We start from the raw sequence: 12,500 nt of genomic DNA, 5'->3' as shown, positions 1-12,500 counted from the left end.
GACACAAAATGACTAAAAAAAGACACAAAATGACCAAAAAAAGACACAAAATGACTAAAAAAAGACACAAAATGACAAAAAAAAGACACAAAATGACAAAAAAAGACACAAAATGACTAAAAAAAGACACAAAATGATAAAAAAAAGACACTAAAAGACACAAAATGACTAACAAAAAGACACAAAATGACCAAAAAAAGACACAAAATGACCAAAAAAAGACACAAAATGACCAAAAAAAGACACAAAATGACTTAAAAAAGACACAAAATGACAAAAAAAGACACAAAATGACTAAAAAAAGACACAAAGTGCCTAAAAAAGACACAAAATGACAAAAAAGAGACAAAATGACTAAAAAAAGACACCAAATGACCAAAAAAAGACACAAAGTGCCTAAAAAAGACACAGAATGACTAAAAAAAGACACAGAATGACCAAAAAAAGACACAAAATGACAAAAAAAAGACACAAAATGACCAAAAAAAGACACAAAATGACTAAAAAAAGACACAAAATGACAAAAAAAAGACACAAAATGACAAAAAAAGACACAAAATGACTAAAAAAAGACACAAAATGATAAAAAAGACACTAAAAGACACAAAATGACTAACAAAAAGACACAAAATGACCAAAAAAAGACACAAAATGACCAAAAAAAGACACAAAATGACCAAAAAAAGACACAAAATGACTTAAAAAAGACACAAAATGACAAAAAAAGACACAAAATGACTAAAAAAAGACACAAAGTGCCTAAAAAAGACACAAAATGACAAAAAAGAGACAAAATGACTAAAAAAAGACACCAAATGACCAAAAAAAGACACAAAGTGCCTAAAAAAGACACAGAATGACTAAAAAAAGACACAGAATGACCAAAAAAAGACACAAAATGACAAAAAAAAGACACAAAATGACTAAAAAAAGACACAAAATGACCAAAAAAAGACACAAAATGACAAAAAAAGACACAAAATGACTTCCAAAGACATGAAAAGAATTCAAAAATGGACAAAATAGCCCAAGACTCCATAGAGTTAAGTTGTTAACCCATTTCTTGTTCCCTGAAAAAGGCCTACTTGTATAATTCTGAAATGTACATTATTTTCCAGTTTTGGTTAAGCTTACCTTTTTTTATTTACCTCTGGCAGTTCACCACTTACCTTTGGACCCTTAATACTGCTTGACTTTATGACTTTACCCTTTTGACAGGTAGTGTATATATCTAAACATAACATTTCAGAAAACTTGTAATGCAAAAAAATATTGTCTAAATGTAAAGAACAGACAGGCAGTTTCATGGAGACTCTCTAGGTTTATAAAATGACCCACCTGCCACCTGTAGAGTCTCTCTGCAGTGAAATGAATGAATCTGTGGGACTTTACCGAGGTGTGGGTGCTGCCTCCTGATTGGCCGTTGCCTGGATACCTGCAGCCAGATGAGGAAGTGAGAGGAGCGTGTGAGTGTGTGGCTCCGCCTGCGTGCAGAGTAGAGAAACACTTCCTGTTTTCAGATGACAGCAGGTCGAGGCTCCAGGTGGTCGGCAGGTCGGGATCTGTAGGTGTGTGTGTGCTGACATGTTGCTACGGTGACACACACACATACCTGTCCAGGTACCTCAGGTATTCTGAGCTGCTCAGTCCTGCTACTCTGCTCTCTGCATGGTTCGTTTTACTCTTTATATTAATAACAGCTCAGAACAGCTCAGATATCTGATGATGTCACACTCTGCTCTGTGAGTTTCTCTTCTCATCTTTTTTTATTGCAGAAAAACTTTAATATATTTCATTAAGTTAATTTGTCTTACTAGCTTTGTTGTGTCTAGTTAGTTTTTTTGCTGTTCATCTTGTTTTTACTGGATTTATTCTTGCTAGTAATCATATGTGTAGTTAACTTTGTCTTTCTAGTCATCTTGTTTTTACTAATAATTAGTCTTACTAACTACTTACTACTAGTTATATTGTTTCTAGTTAACTTTAATTTTATTTCTAGTTAGTTTTGTTTTGCTAGTCCTGTTTTTACTGGACTTATTCTTGCTAGTTATCATGTGTGTAGTTCACTATGTCTTTCTAGTCATCTTGTTTTTTTTAAACTAATAATTAGTCTTACTAGTTAGTTAACTAGTTTCTAGTTAACTTTTACTTGCTAGTTATTTTATTTCTAGTTAGTTTTGTTTTGCTAGTCGTCTTGTTTTTACTTAACTCAGTCTCACTAGTTATCATATTTCTAGTTAACTGTGTCCTGTTAAATACCTTATTACTAGTTAAGTTAGTTGTTACTAGTTGTAGTTAGTTTTATCTTATTAGTTAATTTAGTTCTGCTAAGCTTTGTTTTGTCTAGTCCTGTTTTTACTGGACTTATTCTTGCTAGTAATCATGTGTCTAGTTAATTGTGTCTTTCTAGTCATCTTGCTTTTTTTTAAACTAATAATTAGTCTAACTAACTACTTACTACTAGTTATATTGTTTTTAGTTAACTTTGACTTGCTAGTTATTTTATTTCTAGTTAGTTTTGTTTTGCTAGTCCTGTTTTTACTGAACTCAGTCCCACTAGTTATCATATTTCTAGTTAACTGTGTCCTGTTAAATACCTTGTTACTAGTTAACATAGTGTGCTAGTTGTCTTGTTTATAGTTAACTGGTCTTGCTTGTTATTCTGTTTCTAGTTAGTTTTATTATTATTTATTAGTTAATTTAGTTCTGCTAAGCTTTGTTTTGGTCTAGTCCTGTTTTTACTGGACTTATTCTTGCTAGTTATCATATGTCTAGTTAACTCATCTTGTTTTTACTAATAATTAGTCTTACTAACTACTTACTACTAGTTATATTCTTTCTAGTTAACGTTGACTAGGACCAGGACTGAATTTGATTTGAATATTTAATTGGTCGGGTTTACATGACCAGGTAGTTTGACTACGGTCCAGTGAGCTGTCATTCTCTTCTCTGTAGTCAAACCAGCCGTCCCTATAATAATAATAATAATAATAATAATAATAATAATATATAATGTAGTGACCCATATTGTGATATTTATGGATTATATTTTATTTAGAGTTCCACATGCATTTTGAGATGTTTTATTATAACTCTTTACATGCATGATGTAAGCATGAGCTTTTAATAAACTTCTTCTTCCACAACCTGAAACTAAAACTAAAATTCATAAAAGTTCAAATAAGATAAATAAAAAAATAAAATCCCCCAGAGGGATTAATGAGAATCCAGAGCTGAAGTATGCTAATCGCTTAGCGACAGTTTCGACATGGCTAATTATCATAAACATGGCTAATTATCATAAACATAGCGATCTTGAATTAACCGGCTTCACTAACTGTGCGCTAAGTGAACACCTCATGCAGCAGCAGCACATACACACTGTACTGCTACAGAGCTAACTGTTAGCCTGTTAGCACATACACACTGTACTGCTACAGAGCTAACTGTTAGCCTGTTAGCACATACACACTGTACTGCTACAGAGCTAACTGTTAGCCTGTTAGCACATACACACTGTACTGCTACAGAGCTAACTGTTAGCCTGTTAGCTCATACACCCTGTACTGCTACAGAGCTAACTGTTAGCCTGTTAGCTCATACACCCTGTACTGCTACAGAGCTAACTGTTAGCCTGTTAGCACATACACACTGTACTGCTACAGAGCTAACTGTTAGCCTGTTAGCACATACACACTGTACTGCTACAGAGCTAGCTGTTAGCCTGTTAGCACATACACACTGTACTGCTACAGAGCTAACTGTTATCCTGTTTGCACATACACACTGTACTGCTACAGAGCTAACTGTTAGCCTGTTAGCACATACACGCTGTACTGCTATAGAGCTAACTGTTAGCCTGTTAGCACATAAACACTGTACTGCTATAGAGCTAACTGTTAGCCTGTTAGCACATACACACTGTACTGCTACAGAGCTAACTGTTAGCCTGTTAGCACATACACACTGTACTGCTACAGAGCTAACTGTTAGTCTGTTAGCACATACACACTGTACTGCTACAGAGCTAACTGTTAGCCTGTTAGCACATACACACTGTACTGCTACAGAGCTAACTGTTAGCCTGTTAGCACATACACACTGTACTGCTACAGAGCTAACTGTTAGCCTGTTAGCACATACACACTGTACTGCTACAGAGCTAACTGTTAGCCTGTTAGCACATACACACTGTACTGCGACAGAGCTAACTGTTAGCCTGTTAGCACATACACACTGTACTGCTACAGAGCTCACTGTTAGCCTGTTAGCACATACACACTGTACTGCTACAGAGCTCACTGTTAGCCTGTTAGCACATACACACTGTACTGCTACAGAGCTAACTGTTAGCCTGTTAGCACATACACACTGTACTGCTACAGAGCTAGCTGTTAGCCTGTTAGCACATACACACTGTACTGCTACAGAGCTAACTGTTAGCCTGTTAGCACATACACACTGTACTGCTACAGAGCTAACTGTTATCCTGTTAGCACATACACACTGTACTGCTACAGAGCTAACTGTTAGCCTGTTAGCACATACACACTGTACTGCTACAGAGCTAACTGTTAGCCTGTTAGCACGTACACACTGTACTGCTACAGAGCTAACTGTTAGCCTGTTAGCACATACACACTGTACTGCTACAGAGCTAACTGTTAGCCTGTTAGCACATACACACTGTACTGCTACAGAACTAACTGTTAGCCTGTTAGCACATACACACTGTACTGCTACAGAGCTAACTGTTAGCCTGTTAGCACATACACACTGTACTGCTACAGAGCTAACTGTTAGCCTGTTAGCACATACACACTGTACTGCTACAGAGCTAGCTGTTAGCCTGTTAGCACATACACACTGTACTGCTACAGAGCTAACTGTTAGCCTGTTAGCACATACACACTGTACTGCTACAGAGCTAACTGTTAGCCTGTTAGCACATACACACTGTACTGCTACAGAGCTAACTGTTAGCCTGTTAGCACATACACACTGTACTGCTACAGAGCTAACTGTTAGCCTGTTAGCACATACCCACTGTACTGCTACAGAGCTAACTGTTAGCCTGTTAGCACATACACACACTGTACTGCTACAGAGCTAACTGTTAGCCTGTTAGCACATACACACTGAACTGCTACAGAGCTAACTGTTAGCCTGTTAGTACATACACACTGTACGGCTAGAGAGCTAACTGTTAGCCTGTTAGCACATACACACTGTACGGCTAGAGAGCTAACTGCTTAGCTGGGAGAATGATTGGTATAAAGTTATTATATTATAACAGCTTCTAACAACAGGAGAACATACAGATAACTAACAATCAGAGTTCTTTCTCTTTGTGTTTCAGGACGATGGACGGAGTGAACCAGGTGGGGGAGGTGAAGGTGTCCCAGCTGCAGATGGAGGGAGAAACTCCTCCTGAACACCAGGTAGAGGAGAAGAAATAATCTTTCTCTTTCTCTTTCTGCTGCAACACAGTTTGACACTTTGCTCTGTGGTTTCTCGTCTGTCATCTGAGTGTGTGAAAAAAAAGAAGAAGAGACGTGTTTCCCCCCATTTCACTAACTCTAAACCACCTTTCTCTTTCTTTCTCTCAGTGTCCGGCCCTGTGCGACAGCCTTCACAGCTCCATCCACGACAGAGAAAACAGCCCAATGATGAGAGCCGGTGAGACTCTGTTTGTCACTTTTGGTGTTGAATGGATTCTGATTAACACTCAAATGATTCTGTTGATGATCAATTTGTTGATTTAGTCTGTGAAACTGAGTTTGTCCACAAAAAATCATGCAAAACCTTATTTTAAATCTGGTGTTTACCAGGTGTACTGTGAAGTTTCTTGGAAATAAGTAATTCAGCATGAAAAAATCATAATAAAATGACTATTTAACCCGAGCACGACTTCTTCAGACTTCAAAAAAAGACACAACAATGACCAAAAAGGCACAAAAAGACACAAAATGACTACAAAAGACACAAAATGACTAAAAAGACACAAAATGACTAAAAAGAGACAAAATGACTACAAAAGACACAAAAAGAGACAAAATGACTAGAAAAAAAGAGACAAAATGACTTAAAAGAGACAACAATGATCCAAAAAGGCACAAAAAGACACAAAATGACTAGAAAAAAGAGACAAAATGACTACAAAAGACACAAAAAGACACAAAATGACTAGAAAAAAGAGACAAAATGACTAAAAAGAGACAACAATGACTACAAAAGACACAAAATGACTAGAAAAAAAGAGACAAAATGACTAAAAAGAGACAAAATGACCAAATAAGACACAAGAAAGACACAAAATGACTAGAAAAAGACACAATAACAGACACAAAATGACAAAGAAAGACACCAAAAAGACACAAAAAGACATGAGAAGGATTCAAAAATGGGCAAAATAGTCCAAGACTCCATAGAGTTAACTTAAGAAATGTGTGTGTGTGTGTGTGTGTGTGTGTGTGTGTGTGTGTGTAGTGCTGTGTGCTCAGGTGTGTAAGCTGTACAGGTTTCAGACGGAGGATCAAAGATGGCTGCTGGTGCGGGAACAGATGTCAGAGACGCCGCTCTCCTTCTCGTTACCCAAACAGCTGCTGAACATGCTCATACATGACCACACCAATAGGTGAGTGTGTGTGTGTGTGTGTGTGTCTGTGTGTGTCTGTGTGTGTGTGTGTGAGTGTGTTTGTGTGTGTGTGTGTGTGTGTGTAATCGAAGCGTTCCTATTGGCTGAGGGGCTTTGTTTTGATAATGTGTCAACATTCTATTTTAGAATTCGATGACATCATCACATTCCAAAGGCAGCAAACACTGCCTTCCATTTTTACCTTTCACAATAAAAGCCCAAGACATACTGTCACACTGTGGAACTGGTTGTGTTTCCATAAAACTAATTTTTTTTAATGCGCATTTTGAAGATTCCCATTACAAAAGCTTGATGGAAACACCAAAATTACGATTAAGGTGGGGGGTTTTTTCGTTTTGGAAAAATAGCAGTAAACAGGAGATGAAAACGCTTTTTCTGAATAAGTTCTCATGATTATTTGACCCACACGACTGATCAGCTGTTTCCTTTGACATGAAAGAACAATTAGAAGTTGCCCGGTTGAGTCTTAATTCCTGAAGACTACATTTTCTCTCTTCTTGCTGTTGTTTTCTCTCTTCTTCTTCTTCTCCTTCTCCTTCTCCTCCTTCTCCTTCTCCTTCTTCTTCTCCTTCTTCTTCTTTTTCTTCTTCTTCTTCTTCTCCCTCTCCTTCTCCTTCTTCTTTTACTTCTTCTTCTTCTCCTTCTCCTTCTCCTTCTTCTTTTTCTTCTTCTTCTTCTTCTCCTTCTTCTTTTTCTTCTTCTTCTTCTCCTTCTCCTTCTTCTTCTTCTTTTTCTTCTTCTTCTTCTTCTTCTTCTTCTCCCTCTCCTTCTTCTTTTTCTTCTTCTTCTTCTTCTCCTTCTCCTTCTCCTTATTCTTTTTCTTCTTCTTCTTCTCCTTCTTCTTTTATTCTTCTTCTTCTTCTTCTCCCTCTCCTTCTCCTTCTTCTCCTTCTTCTTCTCCCTCTCCTTCTCCTTCTTCTTTTTCTTCTTCTTCTCCTTCTTCTTCTTCTTCTTCTTCTTCTTCTCCTTCTTTTTCTTCTTCTTCTTCTTCTTCTTCTTCTTCTCCCTCTCCTTCTCCTTCTTCTTTTTCTTCTTCTTCTCCTTCTTCTTTTTCTTCTTCTTCTTCTTCTTCCCCTTCTCCCTCTCATTCTCCTTCTTCTTTTTCTTCTTCTTCTTCTTCTCCTTCTCCTTCTCCTTCTTATTTTTCTTCTTCTTCTTCTTCTTCTCCTTCTTCTTTTTCTTCTTCTTCTTTTTCTTCTTCTCCTTCTCCTTCTCCGTCTTCGTCTTCTTCTTCTTCTTCTTCTTCTTCTTCTCCTTCTCCTGCTTACTGACAGATTAGCCTACAGCAACACCTTACACTGCCACCTGCTGACCAAAGTACATTACTGCAGCTTTGTTTATTTGCTCTAAATCAGTTGGTGGAAACTCACTTATTCACATGTTCTTGAATGCAACATTTCAAAATTTCACTTCAAAATTGCTTCGACTTTAAGGTAAACACAATAAAATAGAGAATGATGATTGTGAATGCGCTTTTAACTTTCAAAAATTATTTTGCTGTCAGTATGAATGGTTTTGATGGTGATATTTCACATTTTCATGTTGTTTATTAGTCGCCTTACTTGGCACATATATGTTTTATTGTGTAATCCACAATTATTTAGTTATCCGTCACGTTTAGTGAAACATCATCTGCATAGAAATGTATAAATAACACAAATATCCCACTGTATGTGTGTTTTGAACTTATTAACCGCATGTTAATTGATTAATAAAGGCTCCCGGTCTGTTTGTGAGCTTAACGTTGGCTTCATGGGAAGAAATCATCCATGTTTGTTTTGTTTGATTGATTTTATTTCTCCGCCCACTGAAGCGAGTGAGGGGAACCACAAACAGACCAGGAGTCCTGATTAATGAACGTAGATGCGGTTAATAAGTTGAAAATACATTTATAGTGTATATCTGTGTGATTTTTGTCGGTACACTTAACGCGACAAAAAAAGACTTGACGCGCAAAAAAAACGTTGGGTCTCCGTGAGACGTGTGAGTAGCAAACATTTTAAAAAATCGTCTAAAAACTCGCCCAGGTATTGGACTTTAGATCACTTAATTACATCCATCTCAACTAAACAAGTTGATGTTTGTCTCTTCTTCAGGGTCCAGGAAGTGAAGGACCTCGGTGACCTTTCACCCCACTGGGACGGGCTCCGTCATGATGTCATCAACCACTGTAACCACCTGATTGGCTGTTATCAGGAAATGCACGCTGAGCTCAACAAACTCTCAGGTGAATTACAGAACCGGACATCAAAGCTGTTTTTAGATTTAGAGTATTTTACTGCACTAAATGTATCTGATAACTTTTGTTACTTTGTAGATTCAGATTAATGAAACAAAATATTATCAACAAATATATAGTTTAATGGGAACTGGAAAAGTTACACAGCAGATTAAGTATATATAAAAAAATTTATATATTACATTATTTTAATTCAATAATATGATGTATAATATTCTAAAAAAAAAGGCTAATTTTGCATAACAACCACTTTTACTTTTTGTACTTATATTAATTAAATATATTTTGTTGCAAATGCTGCTCCTCTACAGTAGTAATACTACTACTACTCCACATTAAATGAATAAATATTATTTTATAAAATTATAATTTTAAAAAAAGACACTTTTTGACTTAAAAGTAAAGCCCACAATATGGAATAATTTCTTTAAAAAATATAAATGTGATAATTTTGAATTCATGTTGTTTTATTGCAGAAAAAATATTTCAGTTTTTGTTCTAAATATTTGTATTTATTATTATTTGATGATTTATATTATTTATTTATATTTGTATTATTTATTAGGACTGATTAATGATATTATTTCTATATTATTATTTATTTATTATTCTATTTTTTTGTGTGTTTTTCTTGTCTTTGTTGCAGCGTCGTCTTGTTTTAAATCGAGCTGCAGTAAATCAGACAAACAGCTTCAGTTTGTTCCGACTAACCTGCACACACAGAGGATGGAGGTCACCGACCCCGACAGATCAGGTTATTCTTTATTTACTGTTATTATTTACTATTATTTAGTTACTCACAAAGACTTTATTCTTACTCGGGTTATATTTACAGTGTAAAAGTTAAATACTTTTAGTTGATCAAAAAAAAATCAGTCAATTTAACAGTCAGAGTAAATATAAAAATTATTAAAAAAATTATATTAACAGCTAAAAAATCTAAGAAAAACTCAAACAATCTGCTAAAACACATACATAATAATTATAAAAGACAAATAAAATATAATAAAATATCTTAGGTTATAGGTTTAAAAATTTTTTTAAAGCAGTTAAATTAAACATCCAGCTATTTTGGTATTATGAATATTATTATTACTATTATTATTATTATTCAAATTATTTTACCATTGAAGTAATGTCAAATATTTTACCATGAATTATGTATTCATTTTATTTATTAATTTATTTTTCAAATCCATTAATTTGTCTCTAATTACATTGTTTTATTTTGTTTGTATTATTATAATTATTAATATATAATATATATACATATATATTTTGTTATTACACACCAAAAACTAAATAAATGAGGAAATGCTTAATCCACTTTCATTATTATTTGGAAAAAACACCTGAAATATTATATATATGTAATATTAAATTCCACATTTAATGTTGTTTTTAATTAAATAAAAGCTTCAGCTTCAGGAAACCGATTAAAATGTGTTTTAATGATCAGTTTTCACCGTCATTATAATATTCTTTGTGTGTGTGTGTGTGTGTGTGTGTGTGTCTGTGTGTCTGTGTGTCTGTGTGTGTGTGTGTGTGTGTGTGTGTGTGTGTGTGTGTGTGTGTGTGTGTGTGTGTGCAGGTGTCTGGTACGAGGTGATCACGTTCGGCGCTCCGTCTGATCATCACCAGGCGTTCAAACACGGAGGACTGAAGAGGCTGCTGAGCAAACACACCACCCGCAGAGACAGGTGTGTGTGTGTGTGTGTGTGTGTGTGTGTGTGTGTGTGTGTGTGTTCATATTGTCTGTGTGGATTAATCTCTATAATCTCTGAGGATTAGTGACGCTGCGTTGGAGAATCAGTCCGTTTACAAACAGCAGCGATCAGATTTTTAAAAGACATCATTCATTCAGATGTCTATAGTGTCAATATCAGCTGTATACACTTATAATCTGTCATTTCATTAGAGAACATTTAAAAGGGAGAATCATCTGGCTACAGATATAGCAGAGAAAAATAAAAAAAATAAGAAAACAAAATAAATCCCGACATATTAGTAATCATTCATTTGGTGGGCGGCATCAAGTGCGTCTTAAGTAATTTTTTGAATGACAATTCAATGTATTTGGTCTGTTTCTGTGTGCAGCTGTGTGAGCTACTCTGAGGACGAGTCGTGCAGGGCGAGGGAGCTGCTGGCGAGCGTGGCCACGCTGCAGCCGCTGGTCTTCGGCCTCGCCGAGGAGCTGCTCGCCGTCTCTCTGGAGCTGAACGCCGCCCGGCTGCAGGCCGTGCTGGACCAACTCACTCAGCAGGTGAGGACCTCTGCGTTATAATAAACCTGTCTGTCTACGAGCTGATTGTTGCTGAATGAGGCGTTAAAGAAGTTGTTTCCTGTCAGACGGAGCAGTTTGTTCACGCGCTGAAGGACGAGCTGGTGCGGAGCGCCCTGCTCGCCATTCACAGCCGACCCGCTGATGGAGGCCACGCCCACAGCAACGGGCTGACCTGTGACAGCACGCCGGCCAATCAGGACGGCCGCAGCTCGCCGTGGCAACAAGAAACCGAGTACGACGAGGAAGCCTGGGCAAGTTACAGTATGTGTGTGTGTGTGTGAGTGTGTGTGTGTGGGTGTGTGTGTGTGTGTGTGCGTGAGCGTGAGCGTGTGAGTGTGACTGTGTGTGTGTGTGTGTGTGTGTGTGTGTGTGTGTGTGCGTGTGCGTGTGGGTGTGGGTGTGTGTGTGAGTGTGTGTGTGTGCGTGAGCGTGAGCGTGAGCATGTGAGTGTGACTGTGTGTGTGTGTGTGTGTGAGCGTTAGCGTGTGGGTGAGCGTGTGCGTGTGTGTGTGTGTGTGCGTGTCGGTGTGTGTGTGTATGTGTATGTGTGTGCGTGAGCGTGAGCGTGTGAGTGTGACTATGTGTGTGTGTGTGGGTGTGCATGTGAGTGTGTGCGTGTGCGTGAGCGTGTGAGTGTGACTGTGTGTGTGTGTGTGCGTGAGTGTGAGCGTTAGCGTGTGGGTGAGCGTGAGTGTGTGTATGTGTGCGTGAGCGTGAGCGTGTGAGTGTGGGTGTGGGTGTGTGTGTGTGTGTGTGTGTGTGTGTGTGTGTGTGTGTGTGTGTGTGTGTTATTGGTGTGGGACCTGTGTTTATAATAATAATAATACATTTTATGTGACGTGGGCCTGAAATGACAGAGTCCTGTCCAGGAAGACACCCAAACTCTTGACCCAACGGGAGAAACCATGGAGTTGTCAGTGTTGATAGTGAAACTGTCAGTTTTTGATATTGTAGATTTTGAACCAATGAGGAGAACCTCTGTTTGTCACTATTGAACTTGAGGGTGGAGACGTAGAGCTGGGTGTCATCAGCGTAGAAGTGGACATTGAACTTTCTGAAGATATGGTCAAGGGGGAGGAGCTAAATAATAAATAGTAGAGGCCCCAAAACAGAACCCAGGGGAACACCAGAAGAAACTGGGGATGGCTGGAAAAACACACAAATATATGAGAAAAAGACGGATTATTGTTTGAAATCAGGAAAACATTTTTAGATAATAGTCTTAAATAAAATCAAGAAAAAAGTAATATGAGAGAATATAATTTAAAATCAACAAGAGTTGTTTTTATTATTATTATTATTATTATTATTATTTGTGA

The 12,500-nt window shown here is 37.2% G+C and overlaps 1 protein-coding gene across 4 annotated transcripts in view; it reads left to right on the top strand.

Moving 5' to 3' along the window:
* LOC131990039 (type II inositol 3,4-bisphosphate 4-phosphatase-like) overlaps positions 1 to 12,500 on the top strand; it is a 40,340-nt gene that overhangs the window by 18,215 nt on the left and 9,625 nt on the right. For 2 of the 4 annotated variants that reach the window (XM_059355423.1, XM_059355422.1), the window contains 8 exons: positions 5,360 to 5,441; positions 5,610 to 5,679; positions 6,490 to 6,637; positions 8,755 to 8,885; positions 9,544 to 9,651; positions 10,489 to 10,597; positions 10,995 to 11,160; positions 11,247 to 11,432. In XM_059355423.1, coding sequence (XP_059211406.1) covers positions 5,360 to 5,441; positions 5,610 to 5,679; positions 6,490 to 6,637; positions 8,755 to 8,885; positions 9,544 to 9,651; positions 10,489 to 10,597; positions 10,995 to 11,160; positions 11,247 to 11,432 — 1,000 coding nt within the window. Of the gene's footprint in view, positions 1 to 941; positions 1,630 to 5,359; positions 5,442 to 5,609; positions 5,680 to 6,489; positions 6,638 to 8,754; positions 8,886 to 9,543; positions 9,652 to 10,488; positions 10,598 to 10,994; positions 11,161 to 11,246; positions 11,433 to 12,500 lie in introns of those variants that run through there. The other 2 variants (XM_059355421.1, XM_059355420.1) reach the window with 2 other exon arrangements.

Source organism: Centropristis striata, chromosome 17 (genome assembly GCF_030273125.1).
Source record: "Centropristis striata isolate RG_2023a ecotype Rhode Island chromosome 17, C.striata_1.0, whole genome shotgun sequence".
NCBI lineage: Eukaryota > Metazoa > Chordata > Actinopteri > Perciformes > Serranidae > Centropristis > Centropristis striata.
This window is presented reverse-complemented; position numbering and strand designations above follow the sequence as displayed.